We start from the raw sequence: 24300 nt of genomic DNA on the forward strand, positions 1-24300 counted from the left end.
CTTGGGCACTAACTTCGCCAGTTTTTCACTGTTTCCTTTCATGTTTGTTTTGAATTGATAGGTGATGTTTCGTTTTCAAAACTGCCGTCACAGCATTTGATGCCGTATCGATACAGTAGCATCTGCAGGGACCTTGCTCTCCATGGAAGCAGGAAACGAGCATTTGAAGAGGAGGCACGTTGTACATTATAACGTAGACGATGCAGACTCGCCTCGATAAGATAGCCTGTTATCTAGCTTGCTATATAAACGGAGTTGTCTTGGCAACTCCCTCAATACCTGTGTGCAGGATTCTAGAATCCATTACAAAAATATGGTTTGAATGTAGATTTTTTAAAACTTTTTTTTAACAAGTTTAAAAGCATAATATTATCCTATTGCCTGACAAAGGTCTTATTTAATCACAATTATGCAGTCAGAAGAAGACTGTAGTTTTGTTTGTCGTTTGTTTTTATTGCTGCTACTTTCCCTGTCCTTTTGTTAAGAGAAAAAATGGATACTTGATTTTTTATTTATTTTTAGTATCGGCACTTGGGACGTGTTCTTGGTTCACAGGAAAAAGGGAAACTTGAATTTAAATTAATTTTTTTATATTAGCACTTTGCCTGACAAAAACTTGATTTTTCTTTGTTTTTGTATCACTAGTAGCCTAATATGCAGCAAAGATTATTAAAAGACATTTTTGAATGAAGTATCGATCTTTATTGTCTTTATTTTCAGTCATCACATGCCGCGAACAACCTCAAGCTAAATTTAAAAGCCGATGGCTAAATAAGAGCAATTGAGAATTTGTGTGATTCATAATCCGATTAGTCGATTAATCATTTCAATAATCGATAGATTAATCGACTATCTGAATAGTCGTTAGTTGCAGCCCTACTTACAAGTGACTTCAGCATCGCCATTGACCTCATCTCAACCAGCCCCAAGGTGACCCAACCTCTCCATCTACCTCTTCGCAATTCGATTCTGATGAAACACCAAGCTCTCTGGCTACTTCCACTTTTACTAGTGCTGAAGAGGCCCCTAGCTGCTCATATAAGTGCCACCAGTGGCTTCTGGAAAGACCACAGATTATTCTCTTCTGAATCTATCCCTGCTGTTGGTGAGCCTGTCAAACCACCACCAATGGATCCTGCCGACTGGCCTGCCCTCTCTGATAAAGTTAGGACAGAATTAATCATCAGAGGACCTTATAAGGTTGAGAGGGATTATATTTTCCCTAAAAGAGAGGATGGACAGAGTTGCCATCGTCATTACTTTTACTCAACATTAGTCAGTGGTGAGAAAGTAATTAGTCTGTTTTGCTTTTGCTGCAAGTTATTTTCACAGAAGGATTTTAAACTGGTTAGTGAAGGACTTAATGATTGGAAGAATGCCACCCAGGTTTTAAAATCCCATGAAAATAGCCCTGAGCATCACCAATGTATGAAGATGTGGAAAGATTTCGAGATTCGCCTTGAAACTGGACAAGCGATAGACAACCAGGCAATGGCAGCTGAGCATACTGTACCTTTCGATGACTGCAGAGGGCAGTCATATGATAATGGTGCAAATATGAAGGGTAAAGGGAAAGGTGTAAAGGCCAGATTACTGGCAATCAACCCCGGAGCTTTATTTGTGCCATGTGCAGCTCACACATTAAACCTGGTGGTGGCAGATGCTGCACGAAGCTCACAAGAGGCGATTGGTTATTTTGGCTATTTACATAAGATGTTCACTCTATTTTCAGCATCCACCCAGAGATGGTCCATCTTAAAAAAAATCACGTAGAAATGACACTGAAGTCATGGTCACTAGGTGGGAGAGCCATGTTAACAGTGTGGAGGCGGTAAGGTACCAGGCCCCACAAGTGAGAGAAGCTCTGCTGGAGGTCAAAGAGAAGGCAACAGATCCTGCAGTAAGAATTGAGGCCCAGGCGTTAGCTGAGGAAATTGGTTCCTTTCGCTTCTCCATCTGCGCTTCTCCATCTGTGCTTCTCCATCTGCGCTTCTCCATCTGCTCAGTTGTCTGGTACGATATTCTCAGTAGCATTGAAAGAGTGAGTAAGCTGATGCAGTCTGCCTCTATGCAACTGGATGTTGTATTAGATCTGGTTGGAAAGGCAAAAACGTTCTTAATAAATTACAGACTCACCGGCTTTGCTTCAGCTCAGGTTTCAGCTAGAGAGATGTGTGAGGACCTGAATGTGGATGCAGTCCTGAGAGAGAAGAGGCTACGGTCCACATGCAGACAATTCACATATGAATGTCTGGATGAGCCTATCAGTGATGCACTGAGGAGGATGGAGGCTACATTTTTTAATGTTGTGGTTGATGTCGCCATAGGGTCTATGCAGGAGAGGGTCAAGACCTTGGGTGAGGTTAAGGAGGTGTTTGGTGTGCTTGTGAACTTCTCCAATATGACAAAGGCAGAGATGGAGCAGAAATGTGAAGCACTGAGCAGCACTTTAAGTTATGGTGGACAGTCAGACATAGATGGAAAACAACTCACCCTGGAAATGAAAAGTTCCCCAGACCTACCATCAACCAACATGACCGCCATTGGAGATCCTAGATTTTTTGCACAAGAAGCGACTGCAAGAAATCTACCTAAACATGTGGGTGGCACTCAGGATATCTGTGAAGATCCCTGTGACTGTGGCAGCTGTAGAGAGGAGTTTTTCAAACCTCAAACTGATCAACACATACTTGAGGTCTACCATGGCCCAAGAGCTTCTCAGTGGACTATCAGTGATAAGCATAAACCATGATGTGTCACAGAATGTCTCATTGCTCAGGTCATTGATGACTTTGCCGCAAAGAAGTCAAGGTGTGTTCAGTTTTGAAGTTTTTGCCTATTTGCATTTGGTTGTGTCCTTAACAGTTCTCAAAAGTTTCTTGAAAATCTGAAATCCAACATTGCCAGGGCCGGCCCTGTTTTGAGGAGCTAGCTGATTTGGGTATTAATAGTCTTGTGTAGTTAGTCAAGAAATCAAATCTAATGAGGGTTAATTTCAAAGACATCCTTGATTTATATCCATTTATTGAGCTGAACTGCAGTTTCCTGTCAGAAAAAGGTAAAGCAGTATTAATACTCTACATATAAGCCATTATCAGTCCTGAACTGTTATCAGTGAATTTAATTGTCCGTTAAATTTCACATATCGCAGTTGTCAGGGTCAGACATTTTCACAACAACAGGAAAATGAAAATGAGGGGTGGTGTCTGTTTACAGCATTTATATAGCGCTTTTCTAGTCTTGATGACCACTCAAAGCTCTTTACAGTACAGTTTTACATTCACCATTCACACACACATTCATACAGTGCATCTATTAGCAGCACTTTGTTGTTCTATGAGGGGCAATTCAGGGTTCAGCATCTTGCCCAAGGACACTTCGGCATGCAGATGGGGAAGACTGGGGATCGAACTGCCGACCACTCTACCCCTCAGCCACACTGCTGTTGGTCCTTATCACAAACATCTCTTGATTCTTTTTGTCTCTCTAAGTTGACATCTTCTTCAGCATCTTTTATCTGTATGACACCTCTTCGCCACTATGAGATATTTGTATTTTTGTTCTTTTTTTCAGTTTTACGTCTGTCACGTGTACGAAGCATCATCAACATGCTCACTCGCTCACCTTGGGCCTTCTCCTCACATTCCTCTTCTGTATCCTCATACAGTATGGGCTCACTATGACATCTTCCAGACATTTTACTTGCGGGTTGGCAGGAAAAGTTGCAGAAAATATTTGGAGCGACTGACTAGGATCTTTGCGTTCCCACATACACTAGGTTTCTAGTCTTGATTACCACTTAAAGCGCATTACAGTACAGTTTTAAATTCACCCTTTCACATAAACATTCATACAGTGCATGAGGCTGACTCCATCAGAATCTTAGTGCCTGACAGTGACCGAACTGATTGTAATAGCAGCATCCTGTAAGCTTTGCTGAAGTCATGACAGATAGAACTGTAATTGGCGGTGGCTATGGATCCATTTGGACTCAACTAAAAACAAGAATAGAACATGTTAATCATGCTCTCTCCAAGAGAAGAAAGTAGAAAAATGTCTCAAATTCACCTGCAAATATAGCTCTAGGGGACCAGCTGACCAATATGGCTTTGTAAGATGGTAGCCTGACAATCCACCATGGGGGAATTGTACACGAGAAGCAGAGGAAAAGGAAAGGCCTCGAACATATTGAGGGGCCAGCTGGTGCAGAGAGAGAACATTAATGAAATAAACCTGCTACCTTCAGAGAAAAAACACCAATGCCAGCCTACCTCCTTCTGAGCTGAGATCAAGAATGTAGAAGAGGGGCCATATCTTCACTCCCAAAGAGCTTTGCAGCCATTACTCACAAACACTGGCCTCTTGGAAAACCGGGGTTAGCAGACACTTACGTTTTTTTCCAGCAGAAATCAGCAGGGACTAAAACAGATGAGGTAAAGTTTATCCTGATGAAGTACAACAAAGAACCAAAGTGCAATTGTTGACCAGCCATCACCAGCTCGCTAGTATGCGCTACATGTTGCTTAAGTTTATTTTGACTCTATCTTATAGGGCACATGAAAAAGTATCTGGGCACTGGGTCAGGTATAATTAAAAAATACTCACTGATTTGCACACACACTTATCAAAAATTATGTTCAGACTCATTCAGAACAGTTTCTGGTGTGTGGAAACACAGGGTTTTGTTTTCATTTTGTTTAACCTTAGTTTGATAATTGGACTCAGCTGATATAGAATCTATTGAGCTATGATCTTAGATCTTTGTGCTGAACTGAGTCCAGACCGATTCAATGGAAATGAACCATCCCAGTACTCACCACTCTGGTTTAATTAGACGACAGATATGTGTGATATTATTTCCTTAAAGCCCCTATTGGGAATAAAATATTGTAATTACATTTTATAGATTGGGAACATCGCAGCTGTCTCTGAATTTAATAATCCTAAAGCTTTGGATGATTAAAATACCTACAGGCGAACAAGACCCTTCACATTCTGACGATGAGAAACTTGTTTTTTTGCCTCCACCTTAAAATCTGACCACTTTTTTTTCAGACGCTGTCATCTCTGTCCTATTCACTCTCACTCACTGCATTAACAGCAGCAGCAACACATTACCAAACAGTGCATTTTCTTTTATTAGTGACATCACTGCTGTGGCCACCAAACAATCTGTCTTTCTTCACCTCCACCTCACTAACAAGCTTTTGATGTCAGTGTCAGAAAGTTGCGCTTCTTCTTCTCATAGCTTGATGCCGTGTTTCTACACAGAAACCCATTGGTCAGCTAGATTGAAAAATGAAGAAATATAATATTCATGAGATGCTTTGCATTGACCATTAATGGTTGAATGTGGGTGTGTAGATGGCGGGATATGAGGCAGATCCACAAACGTTTCCAGGGGGATTGTGATTTATAAAGGGATTCAATATGCCTAACATTTTCTTCTCGTTAGATGGTTTCATGTTGAGGTAGGATGTCTGAACAATAAGCTCGAGACTTTCTCACAATGGAGCAGAAGATCGTCTGGGTCAGGCATGTTCACAACAACAGGAAGGTAAGGGGGAGCCATGACATAAGGTATAAATTCCAATGTTTTTGTTTACAGCACATTAACACCAAAAGCTCTTAAATCTTGTCTTTCCAAGTTGACATCTTCTTTGGTGTCTTCTATGTATATGGCTCCTCTTTTTCATCCTGAGGTATTTGTATTCTTTGTGTTTAGTTTTTTTTCAGTTTTGCGTTTTACACGTGTTAGAAACTTTACCAACGAACTCTAACCCTCACTCTGTGTGTGAATGTGAATTCTTCTGACACTATCCTGGATCTATTCTCACATGGGATCACTGATATATTCTCCTGACATTTTACCATGGGACATTTGCGTTTCAATAAACAGCCACTACAAATTACTTATAAGTAGGCTTAAGAACTGAAACTCGGTTCCAAATTAGAACCGAATCCAAAATGCCAAATACCGGGTATCAGTAAAAAAAAATTCAGTTCTGCTTATTGGTTCCTAAACTGCAAGGATGCTGTATGCATCTGCCAGGACGCACTACGTCACGCACCATGCAACAGCCTGTGCATTTGTTTAGACGTAACCTAGCATGCATGGCTAACGTGGCTAAGATGAGCCGCGATATACGGTCAGAAGTGTGGCTTCACTTTAAAAAAGACAACGACGACCAGGCAATGCATGTGGGAAGCTCATCAAACATTTAAGGCAGCACGGCATCAATCTGAAAGACTGTACAGCGTTTAATGTCCTGCGGTCTCCGAGCCCGAGTGTGTCATCTTCAGCTAGCGCTAGGAGCACCTCGCTAGCACTTCTAGTAGAGCTAGGGAGAGCGAGCTGTGACGGCAGCGACACACAGTTCTCGCTGGCATTCAAGGGAAAGCTGACTAACATGACTGGTATGAATTATGTCAGTAGGTTTCCTATCAATAAGACGTACAACAAACAGCTCAAAACATTATTATCCACAAATGGTTCAACTGCTACTGATTTCCACTGTGTTGTTATACAATATATGAGAGATAAATATTCCTCACAGATCTTAAAGTTGACAATTATTGATGTAACATTTGTTTACAAGGACAATTAGAAAATGTTCTTCTACTTATTATCCACAAATACGACTATGTGTTGTTTGGTTAATTTAAACACCAGCACTTTCAAGGCAAAAAGTTTCAACATTGCCTCTATCTACTTAGTTACTACTAATTTACAAAGTTGGGTTAAAGACATTGAGCATTTCTGATAAGGCTCTGAGATGAGTTGGGTGGGTTTTCTTTTGTAATGTTGCCTGCCTACCACAAGGCGTTACCACTGCTGCCCCGGTGTAACATGAAGCACAGCTACTGTGCATCACTCCAGTCCAATAAAATATTTTTGTTATCTAAATATTTTACCTCTTTTTTTTTTTTTTTTTTTACCATTTTGGAATAAAAATGGGGAATACATAACAAACCAAAAAAACTCCTCAAAAGAAAACAAAAAAACAAGATTACACACAGAAATGGATTTTGGTAAAATAAAAAGGTATTAAAGTAATATATAAGTTATATCCACATAAATTGAATGAGAACATTACTTATATGAACTTAATCACACACTTTACACCATTTTAAAGCACTAAAGGTGTTCTGAATAACAATTCCAACTTACAGTGAAGTAAAGTTCTAACGTAATAGTTTTTGAATTTGATCCAAATGTTTAATGTGGTTTGGGGTCATTACGAGTGTAAATTCGTGGAGCAGACCACAAGCATGGACTGGTTCCAGGACACTTCATTAGTGGCACAGAACTGGGCCACAGTAGTCTTTACACCTGGGAGCGCCACCTGGATCAGTTTCCATCTCTCTATTATTTTGCATGTAACACATCCATCGGATCTGGCCACTGAGCTACCTTTTCCAGAAACCATAGTAATGCGTTGTTCTGTTTACCACGCTCTGAGGACAGAAGAACCTTGCTTAGCGACCAGCACCGTGACACAACGACCCAGTTGTTTGTTTTAGCACTAAGTGTTTGGTTGGCTCATCTAGCAGAACCCCCACCCCAATCTGTTAGGGCAGTTTATTTGGAGGCCCCTAACCCTCAGCATCACCTATGAGGGTAGGAAATAACAACAGAGGATGGAACTACATGTTCCTTTTTTAAGGCGAAGGGCCATGTAACTCAACATCCCTAAGTCCTCCACCTTTTCACACCTAGGAATTCCACCCATACATAGACTCAAAAAACAGCTTCTATTGGTCACTGTGTTGCACGTGATCAATAAAATCAAATCCCCAGAAATCCCATACTCCCTTGCCTCCTTTATTATCAAAGCTGCTGAAGGAGGCACTAAGGACAGTCTGGCGCTCTGAGCTGCTGCCTTATGATTAACCACAATTCTAATCAAGCTTCAATGGTGACAACACAAAGTCTTGCCAGCTGACCTGACAAACAACGGGAGCCACAAAGCAGAGTTGGTGTCAAGTGGCTCCCTCTGTAAGGAGAAAAAGGAGCCGCCAGTCATCTCCTCCGGGTGTTGTTGATTTCCTTTGTGAAAGCTTAGACTATATGTCTGTCACTGATCATGACAATGAGTAAGAAGGTGCGATGACAAGATAGAACGAACATCAGTGAATAATAACTTTGACTGCATCAACATGCTTTTTTTTTTTTTAAAGAATGGATGAGACTAAAATGTTCTTAAAATAAAATTTGCACATAAAAAGAAATATAATAAAATCAATTAAATTAAAATCAATTAACTTGATCAAAAAAATTTGGATGTGAAGTTTGAAATTACGAATCATGACATTATAGTGGCTCACATAATCACAGCAACTCGGACTCCTAACAATAATCTACCAGGAGCTCCTCCATCTGTCAAAGCACTCTACTAACTCTAATTCATCCAAAGTTTATTTTCCTTAACGTGGCTTTCTCAGAAGTAGCCCTTTGGCGCTGACACACTCGGCACGACAGTGATGCACAGAGGTATCCAGTTCCATTTTAGAAGAATCATTATGCAGTATATAATGGAAAGTTCACTAAATATAGACTGTACTGCATGAGGGTAAAAGATGTGGTTGGGGGTACAGTTCCCCCCTTTTCCCAAATGGCTCAAACATCAATTTCCTTCAAATTGCTGTAATTAATTCATCTCTTTGCTGGGGGAGTGTGATCACTCTGACAAATACTGTACATGATGTACCTTTGGGAAAAACTCACAAATTTACTTCTGCGAAGGCCCTCCTGGCAATTCTCTTTAGCCCATTGGAGTTGAAGTAATTACATTTTGAATACATATTAAATGCTCTGCATGTGCCAGAAAGAACTGAGCTAATGAAAGGTAAAGCCTCCAAACCACCTCTTAAAATAACCGTATGATCATTCAGACTGGGGCTGGACACAACTTGTTTGCTGTGTCTTAATTGGACACACTGAATTGACTTGCCACTATGATGTGTTGAGCATTATTATTTTAGAAATAACATATCAATGTTTATAATATAATAACAAAAGAGAATGAAAGAAAATAATAATTATAGTAATAAAATGTACACAAAATCTTCCAAGGTTCCAAGTTTGACTCAGTCTGCCTCTATTGCAGTAGCTTTACAAAACCTGGATGACCTGAATCATCAATTGTTATTTTTTTCTTTAAGATGTTTTTTGTAATTTTCAGATAGTTGTTATCACACTGGTGCTTGTTAAACAGTTTCTGATAAGTGTGGTTTTATTTAGGTCATTGATGCTATAAATGGACTGTATTGGCGGGACCTGAAAACCAACTGCACAGACTCTAGCTCCAAATTACATCATTAGTGCAAGGTAGCAGCACCTGTAGCTGCAATATTTTGGCTTAATTTTTCTAAAGTGAGAATTGGTCTCATCATCCATCTTTGTGATACCAGAAAACTAGAGTTTAGCCTAAAGAGAGCTGGATAATCCACTAATCATGCTCAGGCCCCAAGTCCCCCACTGTAAACTGCCCTGTGTGTGTGTGTGTGTGTGTGTGTGTGTGTGTGTGTGTGTGTGTGTGTGTGTGTGTGTGTGTGTGTGTGTGTGTGTGTGTGTGTAGTCTGTCTCATAGTTTACCGTTGGTGACAAAGTTGGTTGGTTCTTTTCCTCCCTGAAATATTTACTGGGAATAAATTCACAGACCCATCTGTGATGAATATATATCTTTGTCTTCTTTGAAAAACAGAGCCACCACCTTCACAATCTCTATGATAAACACACCCCGTTGGTTTAACACCAGAAAGCTTTAAGGACACGAGTAGTGCGAGTTAGCTTGACTAGCCCCTCTGAGAACTAGGTGAAAACAACAACAAATCTGTACTGATGGAGGGACATACACTGTATACACAGCTGTCAGCAGCTCCCACCTGTAGTGTAGTGTCTAAGTCAGACATATACACCCTGGCCCTACCGAGTATTAGAATGGTGTTCACACTTAAGTGCACTGTGAGCATAACCTAATGTAGTAGCATTCACAAACTTGATATACCAAACATTCCACCACAGCAAAATAGTCTCAGAGATCTCATGTATGTGGCTGTATCCCAGTGAGCTAAGCCCTCACACCCCGGTGACACATACTGATGATTTGGGCCATGAAGCAACTAGAAGAGCCCTGCTGAATATTTCAAGAGAGTCCATCTCCTCTGGGAAGAAAAGCATTACAAGACATTCATTTATAGAAAAAAGTTGATTCCTGCCAGGAAGTAAAAGCCATAAAGAACAGAGTGCTCCGTGAACTGTGTTCTATTCTTATAGCTCACAGAAACATAATGTCGCCCTCAACCTTTTTGCAGCCACAGTCTCACTGCAAGTCTTTAGTACACAGCAGTACAACATCAATGCTGAGCACTGCAGACAGCCAGAGGACTCCAAACATCTCACCCAAGTAGAGTCTTCCAAATAGGGTTTCTGTGTTTCTTTAGGGATCTGTATGGTATTTGTCACTGAAGCAAAGTGTTCTGAGAGAATTTCTCTAGTTTCATGCAACACAGAAAATGAATCCTATCATTTTCTGCTTAGCATGAAAACTGAAGAAATGCTCTTAAAAGAATTTGCATTATTTTAGGCAGGTTTTTCTTCAAACAGCAGAGAGTAGGAAATTACCCCACTTTCCTCATCAAAGCACACAGAACTCACATAGGATCACAATACAAGACTAAAACTACTTATACTGCCAACACCTACTCACAGTGCAATACAAGCCTAATCTCACTTTCCTCACCAAGTTGCAGCGACAGGTTTTGTTTGGTTAACTGTGTTTTTCTTTTAAAAGCCAGGCTCTGTGGTAGCACAGTGCTACAGTGGTGCTCCTGTTTCCTCCAAAGAAATGCAGGGTTTGTTTATCTAAATTGGCAGTAGTGGTGTTTGTCTCTTAAGTGTCAGCCCTGTGATAGACTGTGGACTTGTCCAAAGTGTACCTATATAACTGATGGATGGATGATAGCTCTGTTGATAATTTGTATTTGTAATGTAACTTTGCATGTTTAAAGTGTGTATCGAAGAATGAGGGCATTAATTGAAAAATAAATAGTACTGGCTCTGACTGGATAATCTAAACCATACCTTTTCTATCATACTAAAAACATTCTAGTCTCAGTTTAACCTCCATGACTGACATGTCAGGGCTCCAGAGTGTGAACCATTTTAGTCACACAGTATGACTAAAATCTGATGAGTGCGACTAAATATATTAATTGGTTGCACAAGTGCCTGAAATTTACCAGATCCCCAAAAAATGTTTGAATAAAAAACAACTGGGTGTATGGACATTTGCCTTTGACAAACATTAAAGTGATTGATTAATAATGATTATTTTGACAGTGTATAGTAGGGATTTTATGTGCACACTCACAGACAGGCATTGCACGCTTAATGTGAGCACATGCGCAATGTGCGTTACTAAAGGGTTGAGAGCACGCTGTGTCGACTACACCCACATTCCTTGTAGGCAAACAGAACACACAAAACGAGAGGACAAATGTAAAAACGAGGGTATACATTCACAATGAAGAGAACAATTGATTATTTTTTCGTCAAGAAAAATGCTGCTGTGCCCGGTGCATCTGTCCCTGAGGTTGAAATGCCAAGCGCAGACCCGACATCATCGGCGGATGTCTTTCCAGTTGTTACACCTGCCCCTGCTCCTAATCCTGATTTACCATCTTCCGTAGAGTTAGATCAAAATCCAGAGCCAACTAAAACATAGCTGCGCTATGAAAAAGCGACCAACTCGATGCATTGCATTTACTGCAAAGAGTGCAGCCAAAGCATTGCGGGCAAATGTGCTTTTGCTGTTCCGACATCAGCTTTCAGAATTGAAACCCTAAAAAGCACATCTTGTGCCGTGACAGGTGGCTGGCAGAGCAGCTCCTCTCACCGCAGCGTTTTAGCGCCAGTCAGCGGCAAATCAAACAAGTGAGGAATCAGAAATGATGATCAAATTTAACACTGCTTAGAATATAGCAAGAGGAGTTGGCCTTCACTAAATTAAAATCACTGATAATCCTCATGAAAAAGGAGTTAAATGTCAACCTGAACTACGCCAACGACACTGCCTGCGCACAGTTCATCGGCGTGATCGCTGACTCATTAAAAAAAGACGTCTCTCAAGATCGTGGATTCCATGTACATTTCAATTATGATTGATGGAGACACAGTCATTTCCACGAAAGAGTGTGAAATCGTCTACTGCTCCTTTTCTTTGAGTTATATTTGTTTGGTATATCTATTTATTTGAGTTTTTCAAGGACTTTAAGTTTGTTTTATCATCACAATTTTTTGAGTGCTCTGTGATTAAAATAAAAAAAATTCTACACCTTTGCTCCTGTTTACAATAATTTACATAATTAGCTATGGATTGACCTATGTCTATGGGAAGCGATGCTGAAAATTAAATATTGGGTGCAACTAAAATATGTGGTGGTACATATAAATGAAAAAGTTAGGCGCACCACTGCAACCAAGGAAAAAGTTAGTCTGGAGCCCTGCATGTTTTAAAACAAACTTATAGCCAACACACATTTATTAACTTTAGTGTCCCTCTGCATCTGAGACAGCACAGGAAATGAGGTCAAAGATAATGAAGATAGAGATATAGAGATCATTTATTTGGCATCTTGCTCCAATTGAATGTGTCTAGCTAAGCTGTGACTTTTAGTGTCACCAGTGCAATACAGCAACAAGCTAGTCGCTCGTTTGGATGTCAGCTAAATTTACCCAACTGATGTTTTCTGGGGGTGTCCCAAAAAGAATGCTTCCTACCTATAAGCAGGGCTTGTTTTGGTGAGATTTCCATAAAAACAAAATTTGAGCCAAAATGATCAAACTTAAACAAGCCTCAAAAACTGTTGGTTTGAAAGCACAGAGCATATTAATTGACACTGAGAAGTAAAGAGATAAATTCGTTTTATTAGACATTTGTCTAAATATTTGTCTTAATTAGTACATTATTTGTTGTGATGGCCAAAAATATGCTTTTTGATGTCAGAAGGATTATTGACCACCAAAATCTAAAGAGTTTATCCTTGAATACAAGTGAATTAAAAACAAATTTCTAAATATTTACCTAAACCATTTGTGATTTTAGAAAAATTTGTATCATTGTAAACCTGTTATAATAATTATGTATTGGCATCTGACTTTCGGTATTGTGCTGTTGCTGGGGGCTTGGTCTCAACCTGGGGACACCAAACACACCTTGAGCAGATACTATTTTCAAAGGATGAGCAACGAGTCAAAAAATGTTCTTTTTTGTGAACCAACTGAATGAAAATAAAATATATAAATATTCCTTGTCATGTCATTTCATGAATGTATAGTTCTTTACCAGTCCAACTGATTTTGTATAGGCATGGTAAACACAAATATCGTTGACTTTGAATGAGATCAGTGAATGTTTTATGATGACACTTCAGCCACACTTGTGTTTCAGTCATTGTAAGTTTAGGTTTGAAATGATCAGCACTTCACAGGAGTGAAGACTCTGTCAACACTCATTAACCTAAATTACTTTCAATCTCACATCTACCATGAAGAGCATGTAACAGTGTTCTCCAGTTGGGCCTAGTAAGAGCAATCAACAAAAGTTGATGACATTTCAGTTGAAAATATTTGCATCAACTGGTGAAGCAACAGTGAAGAGAGTGTGACCGACCTGGTCGTCGTATCTGTAGGTTAGAAACTGATCCTCAGTGGCATCCTGCATGAAACTGCCCCGAGACGACAGGGCGAACTCCGGCAGGAACACTGCACTCTGGGGCTGAGTCTCTGCACACTGACAACACATAAACAAAAGCAGAGTTTCAGTGAATCATTTTCGTGGTGAAGTCCATGAGAAGCATTATCATGATCATGCACAAATCTGTAACACGCACACACACACACACAGATCTCCTTCACTCCCTGGTAAAATAAGTGAGCTATATCCAGGGATGGGCAGTATTTATGATACATGTATTTACGAAATACAAAATAGCATTTTGTCATTTGTATTTGATAGGTTTGATGAAAATGGATTCATATTTTGTACAAAAATACTAAAACAAAAAAGCCCAGGCTTGTTGCAATCAGAACATTGAGGTTAAGAAAATTGATGATCCAGCACAAAGCGAAACCCATTGAAGAAGAAGCCCAAGGTGGGAAATGTGCTGGTGCCAACATCGCCATTGAATTTTGGTATAAATTGTTACAATTCTTGACAGTACCTGTTTTGCTGTTCGTTTCAGTGTCCTAGGATAAATCATATATACGGAGTGTTCTAGCTGTTCTAACTGTTTAACCTGAGAAGTAATAACCAGGAAAAACCCTGTTTTATTGTCCTAGCTTGCAGCTTTGGGTAAGTGTTGTTTATCTCACGCTGTTTGTTTTCATACAGTTTTTGTCTTTTAAGTTTATGTGAAAGTTTGGAAACATGATTACTCAATAATCTCTTCCGAAAGGAAGAGAGGCATTGATTTTGACCGGGGGTTGCTTGTTTTTTCTCTGTATAAATTACAGTCGTCTTCAAGTTATTTATTAACGACCTTTGTTAGGTGCTAATTTTATTTCCTTGGGGCCCTGTTCGCAGTGGCTTTGATTTAGTTCTCTTCCCCCTTTTTGCCATAGCATGCATACAGCGGGCGTTTTAAGGTGAATTCAATTTATTTCACCCCTTTCTTCATTATATGTGATTGTGGCCAGCTGTGAGCAGCCTGTTTATAAGTCCCCCTTTATCAGCTATCCGTAGCTGCTGGGCGCTGTTGTTTATTTATTTATTAATTTATTAAATCACAAAAAGTAACACAGAAATTACCTCACATTTGTGTAATTTTTGCCGGGGCATCATGGAACCCCGTAATGACCATTGTGAATGCCCTACTTGTTTGGGCATGGCACATTTGATGGAAGATATTGAGAAGCCCTCTGTGGCAGCAATTGAACTGCCTGTGGAGGAGTGTGTTCTTGCTGGGGCAGTGCAGCCTCCATCAGCCCAACTAAGTGAAAGGGGACACACCTCAAGGAAAGGATACTGGAAACACAAGCATGAGCACGCCCCTGTTCGCAGACGGGGCTCAGGCAAAAAACATGCTCCTCAATCTTCACAGAGCCCAGCTGGTCAGCAGGATGACACTCAGCAGCAAATCCAAAATTGTGGGGCTCAATGTTCCTACTGAGGCTCCTGCTCCAGTGGATAGGATTCGGGCAGGCATCACTCAGTCCCAACAGTCCCAGCAACCAGTTACTGTACCTGTGGCTGGTGACTACCTGCAGATGCTTAGGAAGGCATGGAACATCCCTGGTGGCACACCTCAGTTCAATGCAAGTTACCGGAGACTGGCTAAGATCCAGTATACTCCCAAAACAGGAATGGGGGACATGCCTCCAGTTGAGCGGGAGATTGCAGCCTTAACGTCTCTGGGTCCAGAGCAGGTAACGGCTAATCCACGCTGTCCACTGAAAAAGTGTGATAAGTTGGACCGACTGGTGTGTTGGACTTATAATGTAGCCACACAAGCAGCCCGTTCGGGCAATGCACTCGCCATTTTATTGGTAGCTCTTAGGAGAACAGCCAACACAGAGGACCAGGACACTATGAGCCTCATAGACTCTGCCCTTGTCACTCTTTTCCAAATTACAAGGGACATTGGTGCAGCTATGTCATCTGCCATGATGTCACGGAGGCAGATTTGGTGGCGCAGACAACTCTGCTCGAAAAGAACTGAACAATATGCCAATCGTGCCAGCACACGTGTTTCATCCTTACTCCCAGGGTGTATTAGATAAGGCTGAACAGTCTCGGCGTACCAGAGAGTGTGTACAGCCCACGTTCAGCAGGGCTGTGACTACGAGGTATAAACCTAGGGTCTCCCAGCCTCCCCACCAATCATCGTGGGCTGGTTAAGACCCATGGGTGTATTGCAGGCAACAGGGTACAGGATTCACAACCTCTGGTGACTCCAAACAGGGATGCCTAGGGATGAGCGAGTACACCATTATCTGTATCTGTTCAACCGACTAAATTTTCCGTATCCCTACTCAGAAGTGGGCGGGACTTAACCCGGAAGTTTTAATGTTTATTAGAAAACTATTTACAGAACAGCCTTAGAATTGAGCTTCAGATCAATGTCACAAGATTAAGAGAACTATTCAGAACAAGTTTTTTTATAAACTTCAGTGAATCAGTGAACACAACACATGCAGTATTAAGAAGTATTAAGTAAAATGCAGGTTTTCATAAACATACTCAACTCAATGCGTTTTCATACTCAACTTTTTTAAAATTACATTTAAACAGTATGAAGTTTGTGTGTGTGACTCATCACAGGGCTTTTTTACCACATGTAGTAGTTTTTTTGGGGGGTGGTGCTGTATTTTTTATTTCTACACAAAGTAAAACACAATGTTAATTATGTGGTGTGGGTGTGTGTGTGAGTGAGTGAGAGAGTGTGTCCGTGTGCGTCTGGCCTGGCATGGCACACTCTGACTCGGCCAGTAGAGCTTGTGCGAGCTGCCTGGCTCTCACTCACTCGGCTTGTGGAGAGGAGCGCTCGCTCCATGTGCGGCTTTGTGGGAAGAAACGGTGTCAGACCCATGGGTGCTGGTTACAGTATCGAAGGGGTACAGAATTCAGTTCCGTTTTTTATAAAGATCAGTTCTAAGTGTGATTACAGAACATCAGAGGAGCACCTCCCACCTGCTGTCCCCATTGTGCTGTTTTTTCTTGTGTGGAGCTGGTGTGATGAACCAAGGACTAAGCTACCAGTGCCTCCAGTTTACAGCTAATTAGCCAAAAGACAAAAACAAGTATAGTTAACTTGTGTCTTGCTAATGTACATGCATGAGCTACTAATGTAATAAGTTATGGCATACAGGTTTAGGGGAGACACTACAGGTGAATACAGTCAATTATAGGCCAATAAACAATTTAATGAAAGCCAAAACTGCTACATTTTAGTTTGAAAATTCTTATATACTTCATTGTAAACTAAATATACAATCTCAACTGGTATAGTGGAAGATTTTAATTGTAACATAAATGATGAGGATGAAAGGGCATAAATTTCATGGTAATTTAATACATTTGGTCAATGCATTAGTAAATTAAATTATTGTTGTCTATTAAAGACTTTTTTTTTGTTTTAACATATTATATAGGACAGCCGGACCTTTGTGCGTATGCATGGTCTGAGGAAGTTTGTTCGCAGAGCACGAACAAATTTGTTGTGCATTAAACGTTCATACGCACGGTTTAAGCACAGATCTGTGCGTACGCACTGTTTGTGAATGACGCCCATCCCTCACCTCTCTGAGGGTGATGAAGATTCTAGCCTTCCTGTAACAATTCCTTCTTAGTGGGCAGCAATAACTTTTTAGAGGCTTCTAGGGATGATTTCAGCCGCAGTAGATGTTGTTCCGTTGGGCTTCCTCAGGGCCCGGCCACTGCAGAGGTGGCTGAATGCCTTCAAACTCCACCCGAAGCTGGACAGACACGTGAAACTTTGAGTGACACATACATGTCTCCAAGTTTTACACCAATGGGAGGACAGGGCGCTCTTTCTCCAAGGAGTCCCCCTCAGGAAATTTCCATCGAGGAGGACAGTGGTGACAAGACAGGTTAGGGAGCAGTCTGGGAAGGCAGGATGGTGCGCGGTTTGTGGATACCCCCCTAGGGTGGCGAACACATCAATGTCCTGGAGCTGAGAGCAGTTCACCTTGCTCTGAGAGCTCTCCTTCCCTCCATGCAGGGAGGCATAAAGTCCCTGCGTTGACTCGGTTCGGCATGGCTCAGACTGACCTATTTGGATCAGAAGAGAGAAACCCACTGCAGGATGTGGTTCTCTCTGGAAGGTCAGGGAGGTCCTCTGGGCCTGGATGCACTGTCTCAAGAATAGCCGGAAAGGTTGTAGTATGCTTTTCCTCCATTCTCTCTGATTCCCCAGGTACTCAATTGGATCGCCTTGGGCCACTACGAGGTGCTGTTAATAGCCCCCAGGTGGCCAAGGAGACATTGGTTCCCACCACTCCTTTGCCTGGTTAAGGGTCAACTGTGGGCCCCGTCAGTCAGGACAGACCTCCTCTCCTAAGCAGAAGTTAATTTATGGTTCCCAAAACCAGACATCCTGTGCCTTATCACGATATATTTTTTCATATCAGTCAATATCGAAATATATCACGATATAAATCAAATAACCCCAAAAAATAAAAATTGCACATTTGTGTTTATGTACAATGTTCTTCTCATGTACAAACATTTTTTCTAATGCACAAAACAGCATTTTTACTTGCTCGTACAATCATCCTGTGCCACTGCACTTTACTTACAACATTTCATACAAACCACTACATTGAAAAGGTGAACATAATGGACATGTCTACCTTATTCTGACCTGTCTGCTGCTGTAACAACTGAATTTTGTGTGTGGATCTTATCTTATCTTAAATCAGCACCACTGCAGTGAGGCGCATTACTCCGCAGGTCAAAAAGTGACTCTGCTCCTCTGATGTTTTCTAACCATCACACCTAGAACTGATCTTTGTAAAAACCTGCTGAATTCATATTTATGTTCCTGGATAAACAGGTCATCGCTTCTTCTGCAACAAAGAAGTTAAAACACTGCGTGACGTCGTAATCTGCGGGAAGAACTTCTGTCTGCAGGAGTGTGAGTGTGTGTATGTCGTATATACGAATTGATAATCACATGGGATATTCACCATCTAGTCCTATATTGTAAAATAGTTATTAATCGATGTCAGGATCAGGACAGCCGCTCATTAAAGGTCCGGTCGTCCTGTGTCAGAGTCTCTGTCAAAGTCTGCATCCTCCTCACTCCCACTCTGACCTGTGCTCACTTTACACTTCTACAATAAACACCATCACTGATCACAAGTTTTTAGGACACGTACAGGACTCACTTTGTGCTTGTTTGATTCTCTCTAGAGTTTAAAGGCTTTTATAGCACTGACAGGATGCTGTATGCGAGTGCATGTAACAATGTCCATTTCATATTGAAATTGTTAGCCATTTTGTTTAGTTGCTTTATTGTGGAAGGTTGGTTTGTGTTTCCTGTCGTAAGCAGTTTGTCTGTTGGGACTCTTGTTGTAAAGGGTCACCAACAGAAGTGGTTCTGTTGTGGAGAGAGAGGACATGTTGTCCTCACCCACACATCTTTTGTGTCCTTCTTCTACTAATGCCTCGCAGTATAAATGAAGTAAACCCTCGGCTACAAAATCATCATCCAGCCACTAAGCCGTCAAACCAAGCTTACTAACTGGACTGACGTCTGAGGTCCATATGTCTGTGGTAAAACTTACTGAAAAGTAGCGGCGACTTGGAAGAGTATAGCGAGGCTCCAAATGTGAAATAAGCCGGCGAAATCCTTTATCTTCTACCACGGAAAACGGCTGGTCATCAAGAGCGGTACATTTTGTTATGCGGTCATTAATTGCTTTAGTCCGTGGACTGTATCAAGAAAACATCCTGCAGTTCTCAAATGCCTGCTGGAAAGGCACTGCTGCTCTGACACTCACTTTTCTTTTCTCACTAACGCTGGCTGCAAGCACCTCGTATTCTCACCATACATGGTCGTCGCGATGACGGACTCTAAGGTGACTTATGAGATTGAGACCTTTGCACATTTGTTGAAACTTGCAATACTACAGTCACTCTCAGAAAGTTTGAAAAACTTCTACACAACCGCGACGCAGTTTTCAGTTCCGACGTAAACACATCACGCTGGTATGGACAGGCACTGATGTATGACGTCATCAGTGCGACCAGCCGCACTGCCTTTATTGGACGTTTTATCCACTATAATTTCCGATTCCAATAAATAAATAATAATATAAAATTCCCATTATCGTGCCGATAATATATTGGACCGATATATATCGTGCATCCCTTCTCAAAACTCCAAACTTAAAGAGTCCAGCAGTTTCTGCAGGACGATTAGCTTTGCAGCTCAGTCTCAGTGTCTCTCAGGTCTCAGTCCTCCATGAGCTTTGCTCATGACCCGTGTGTCTCTCCAGGCAGCTCAGCTGCTGCCTTTTAAACCTGAGGATCAATCAGCCAACAGCTCTCACCTGCGCTGATTGATCCTCTGGTGCAGGTGAAGGTGCTCTCCCAGCTACCTCCACATACCCCCATCACCAAATTAAGGCCAGGGAGCCTTTCGGCTTGACCTACTCCCCCCCTCACCCTCCGGTGGGCACCAATGCAAACAGAGTCTCTCTGGGGGCAGGTGGGCGCCGCGACACAGGTGCCCTGAAAACAGGAACCAACAGAGGGGTCGACCTCCCCGTTGGCTTTGGAGCAGGAACAGGGGCACGGGACTCCGCCTCCTACAGCTCAGTGCGCCAGGCGGTGACAGGAGTGGGCCCCAATCGGGCCAGCAGACACTCCAGCAGCGCAGTCTTCCTCGCTGCTTGCATCTGGAGAGTCTCCAGCCACCGTCTGCTCCCGCTGCCTGCTCCCGGTACGTGGGTACAGTCTATAATACTTTTTAAAGCACTTTCTAAATAAAAACGGGAGTTCATATCTGACTGATTTTATTAACTGATAATAACTGATGAAAAAGCAGCTATGTGCAGTAATATAGGAAATGCATCGAGATACATCGACTGCTGAATCCTAATTGAATCGTGAGGCTAGTGAAGGTGAACACCTCTAGTGAGCACATAGTCATCACAGTCACATCAGACAGGCAGCACCTCCCAGCTCCTGTCCATGTTGTACTGGTTTTTCTTATCTTGTGTGGAGCGGAGTGGTGATGAACAAACTAAGCTACCAGAGCCTCCAGTTTACAGCTAATTAGCCTAAAGACAAAAACAAATATAGTTAAGTTGTGCCTTGCTAGCAAACAGACAAAGTACAACAAACACCATCTAAATGTGTATTTTTGGACTCTTCTTTCTATTAGAGTGAAAGAAGATGACATGGAGGAAAGAAGATGACATGGAGGAAAAATAGACCAAAATCTCAAAATTGCTTTCTGGTGTTTTCTGAAGAGAAACAGTGAAGTCATCTCCCTAAACAAGCTGTAACACCCCGACCCCTCCTCCTTCTCAAATCAAGAGAGAGAAAAGCTGTTCTCAGATATGACCACTTGGATTGCTCATAAATTCTGCTCCTATTGAGTGTTGAATGCTTTCTATTAGATTCCCTGTGATTTATCCAAACCGGCACAATTCACACTGGATTTTCGGGCAAGCAGCGTAATCCAAAGGCAGAGAGGGGAGGAGTGAATCTTAGCCTAACAGAGACTGTGCTGCACACTGAGAATGGAGAGGAAAATCTGGCATCTGGCATTTAGAGGACTCCTCAGAGACAGACAGAAAGAGACTTTGTGAGTGTGCGTGGGTGCGTGTATGTGTGTGCGTGTGTGTGTGTGTGTGTGTGTGTGTCCTGGCCACTTGAGCTGTGTGCGGGAGAGATGATCCACCATTAAGATTAGTGGGAGTGGTGTCTCCTGCAGGCTTTTAGAGCCACTTAGAGACAGACACAGCAGAAGTGCCACTGGTATGTGTTTCCCTGGAGAGCATCTGAGGACTGGCACACTGTCAGCACTAACCTCTTCACCCTCTCTCTTTCTTGCTGTCTCTCTCGAATGTTTGTGTTACTGTCATAACCACTACATCTTTACCAAATCAGGTCGTGCAAGGTTTTAAATGTATTAAAGTATGATTATGAATTGTAAGAAAAAAGATCTATTTTCTCTTTAAATGTACAATAACAGATTATGGAATCTTAGGTGAAACAGACTATAAACACAAAACGTGCAATGTTGTCTCGTGATAATGATGAGGTGGAAAAGTTGCAGTTGCCTATTTACATATTTAACAGACACAGATTCACCTTTAGACCATTTAGAGCAGTTTTTGTCTCAACCTGATAAATAAAAGTCCATAATTCACATCCTTTTTCATCACACTATGTGTCAGGTTTTAGAATTAAGTTTATTGCTACATTGTATTATAAATGAGGCACACACATTTGGTTTACACTGTTTATGTCATCGTCAGTTGTGGTAATTCATTTTTGTTGAATTCCAATGTCTGATGAGTCATCTTGGTAACGGCTAAGGAGGAGGATAAGGGTTTCCTGCTTAAATACATGGGCACGTTCAATCTCAAAATGTTTTGCACTGTTTTGCTACACTTTGCAGGTTAAATGAAACTTTAGCTTAAGCTTCCAGGTACATTTTCTCTGGATTGGTAGAAGTGTCAGAGGGGTGCCCAATCAGCAGTAATTTGTATATATAAACCCTACCTTATTAAAAAGACAGTGCAAATAATGGATTCTAATGTTCTCTGCAAATGTGGAAGATGCTGCTTGGTGTTCATCAATTAAAGATGTTGTAAGACTATATTTTATAATTAAGTTATTAAATACAATAAGCAAAATAAAAGTAGTATTAAGAAGTATAAGAAGTATGAAACATATTCAAACTCATCATCTGCGAGTTTCATCCCACAAGAACATCAGCAGCCATATTTGCAATGCTTGCGTGTCACAATAGGGTGTTCAATGCACCACTGTTCATATTCAAATAAACATTTTGTTATGTTTTGTCCAGGCTGAACGTAACAGAGAGCCCCATTTAATGGACCAGATCAAGAACTGCATTACCATGGGGGGAATGGTGTTTCTTTGCATTTTGTGATAATCTGTCATTTCCCATTGTAATGAATCAGTTTGTAGATATGTCTCACTTTTGTCTTAGTTGAATTCATTTCTTGTTTTGAGTAGAGTTCTGTTTGGTTGGGCTCTTTTTAGTCCGAGCTACCTAAGTTAGCTTTTTTATTTTTTCATTAATTTGTATTTGGCATGTTCTGGAAAATGTAAAAAAAGTAATGTGCTGATTTGTTCTTTGACTGCTCAATGGCAACCCTTTTAGCTCTGTTTTGGTCTCTGCCAACCCTGGAGAAATATAGCTCGCAGCTTGGCGGCTAAAGGCTCCACAATGTTTCCCAGCTATAGTATCTATATGTGTCTGTTGTTTGCTACAGTGAAAACAATGTACAGTGGATTTATCAGGGCTTTTTTTAACAGAGCTGTTGTTAGCAACAGCCGCCTGCTGCAACTGGAAACAAGGATGATGAGGGTGCTGAGACAGAGCCATGACAGTACAGCTAGAACCATAACAGTAAGCTGAAAAACACTCTGAAGCCCCACAGAACTGCACGGAACTGCAGACTTCAGTGATGATTATTCTCTGTGAGGTTACATATGGGTAGTCATGTGATTTTCTGAACAGACACAGTGATCTTGCTCAGGAGGTTGGTGGTTCAATCCCTGTCTCTTGCAGTCCTCATGCTGAAGTGTCCCTTGGCAAGATACTGAACCACAAATCAACCCTGATAGCAGTGTCTGAATGGTGTGTGATAGAAAAAGTGTAGCATTTATGAGTAATGTGTGAACGGGTGAATGTGGCTTGTACTATATAATACAGTCCATTCCATTTCCCATGTATCCATAGCTTGTAAAACAAGACTAGGCAAAAGCTAAAATATGGTTGGACCATAGTCAATGTGCGAAATTAAGGAGCTGAAAACCATTGTGGGCCACAATCCACCAATTACTATATTTATAATGTCAACACATTGTGCAGTGTAGTATCAGGCCTTTACACGCACATTAATACTTTGTACTATGAGAGCAGAAGAGTAAAGTTGGTTTAATGTCAGATTCAATTATTTTGGACATTTGTGTTCACATATACAGCTCCTGCAAGTGACGTCTAGAAAAGTTCAGGGTTGCAGTGCATATCTGAAACAGTTTTTGTCTCTCACACAGAGCACAGCCTCTCTATGGGCAACAAACAGCAGCTTCCCCGCTCACTGATCGGAGTAGATGCAGAGAGGTTTGCTCACAGAGTTGCACTGTCTGCAACAGAAAACAACTTCAGTTTGTTCAGAAAGTAGCTAGATTTGTCACTGGGTGCTTTTTTGAAAATAAATGTTGCTGAAGGGGTCTGAAAAGATGGTTAATAAAATCAAATATGTGTGGACAACACTGGCTGTTAATGCCCCCTCCCCCTGATGATGTCAATTGAAACTGCTTGCACCAATTCATTTTTAAAGAGCCAACGGTATACCTTCAGTCACATCCATCTACACACAATAGTATCACTGTACTGGCGTTACACAACAATTGATTTACATTCAGCTATTCTTCAAAGTTTCAATTTGATTTCATTTGGTGAAGTGTCCTTAAACTGACTCGACTTCTAATCTAATCGGTTCATCCAATGCTTGTCAAAGTGAATGTTTGTACCAAATTTGAAGACGTTCCGTAGAGCAGA

General features: G+C 41.3%; 1 protein-coding gene across 4 annotated transcripts in view; it reads right to left on the minus strand.

Annotated features, from left to right (window-relative positions):
- Positions 1-24300, minus strand: part of adamtsl3 (ADAMTS-like 3) — a 198397-nt gene that overhangs the window by 147073 nt on the left and 27024 nt on the right. For 3 of the 4 annotated variants that reach the window (XM_034581509.1, XM_034581511.1, XM_034581514.1), the window contains exon 3: positions 13677-13796. The exons of the other annotated variant lie outside the window; for it this stretch is intronic. In XM_034581509.1, coding sequence (XP_034437400.1) covers positions 13677-13796 — 120 coding nt within the window. The remainder of the gene's footprint in view (positions 1-13676; positions 13797-24300) is intronic. 4 annotated transcript variants of the gene reach the window in all.

This window comes from Hippoglossus hippoglossus, chromosome 3 (assembly GCF_009819705.1).
Source record: "Hippoglossus hippoglossus isolate fHipHip1 chromosome 3, fHipHip1.pri, whole genome shotgun sequence".
Lineage (NCBI taxonomy): Eukaryota > Metazoa > Chordata > Actinopteri > Pleuronectiformes > Pleuronectidae > Hippoglossus > Hippoglossus hippoglossus.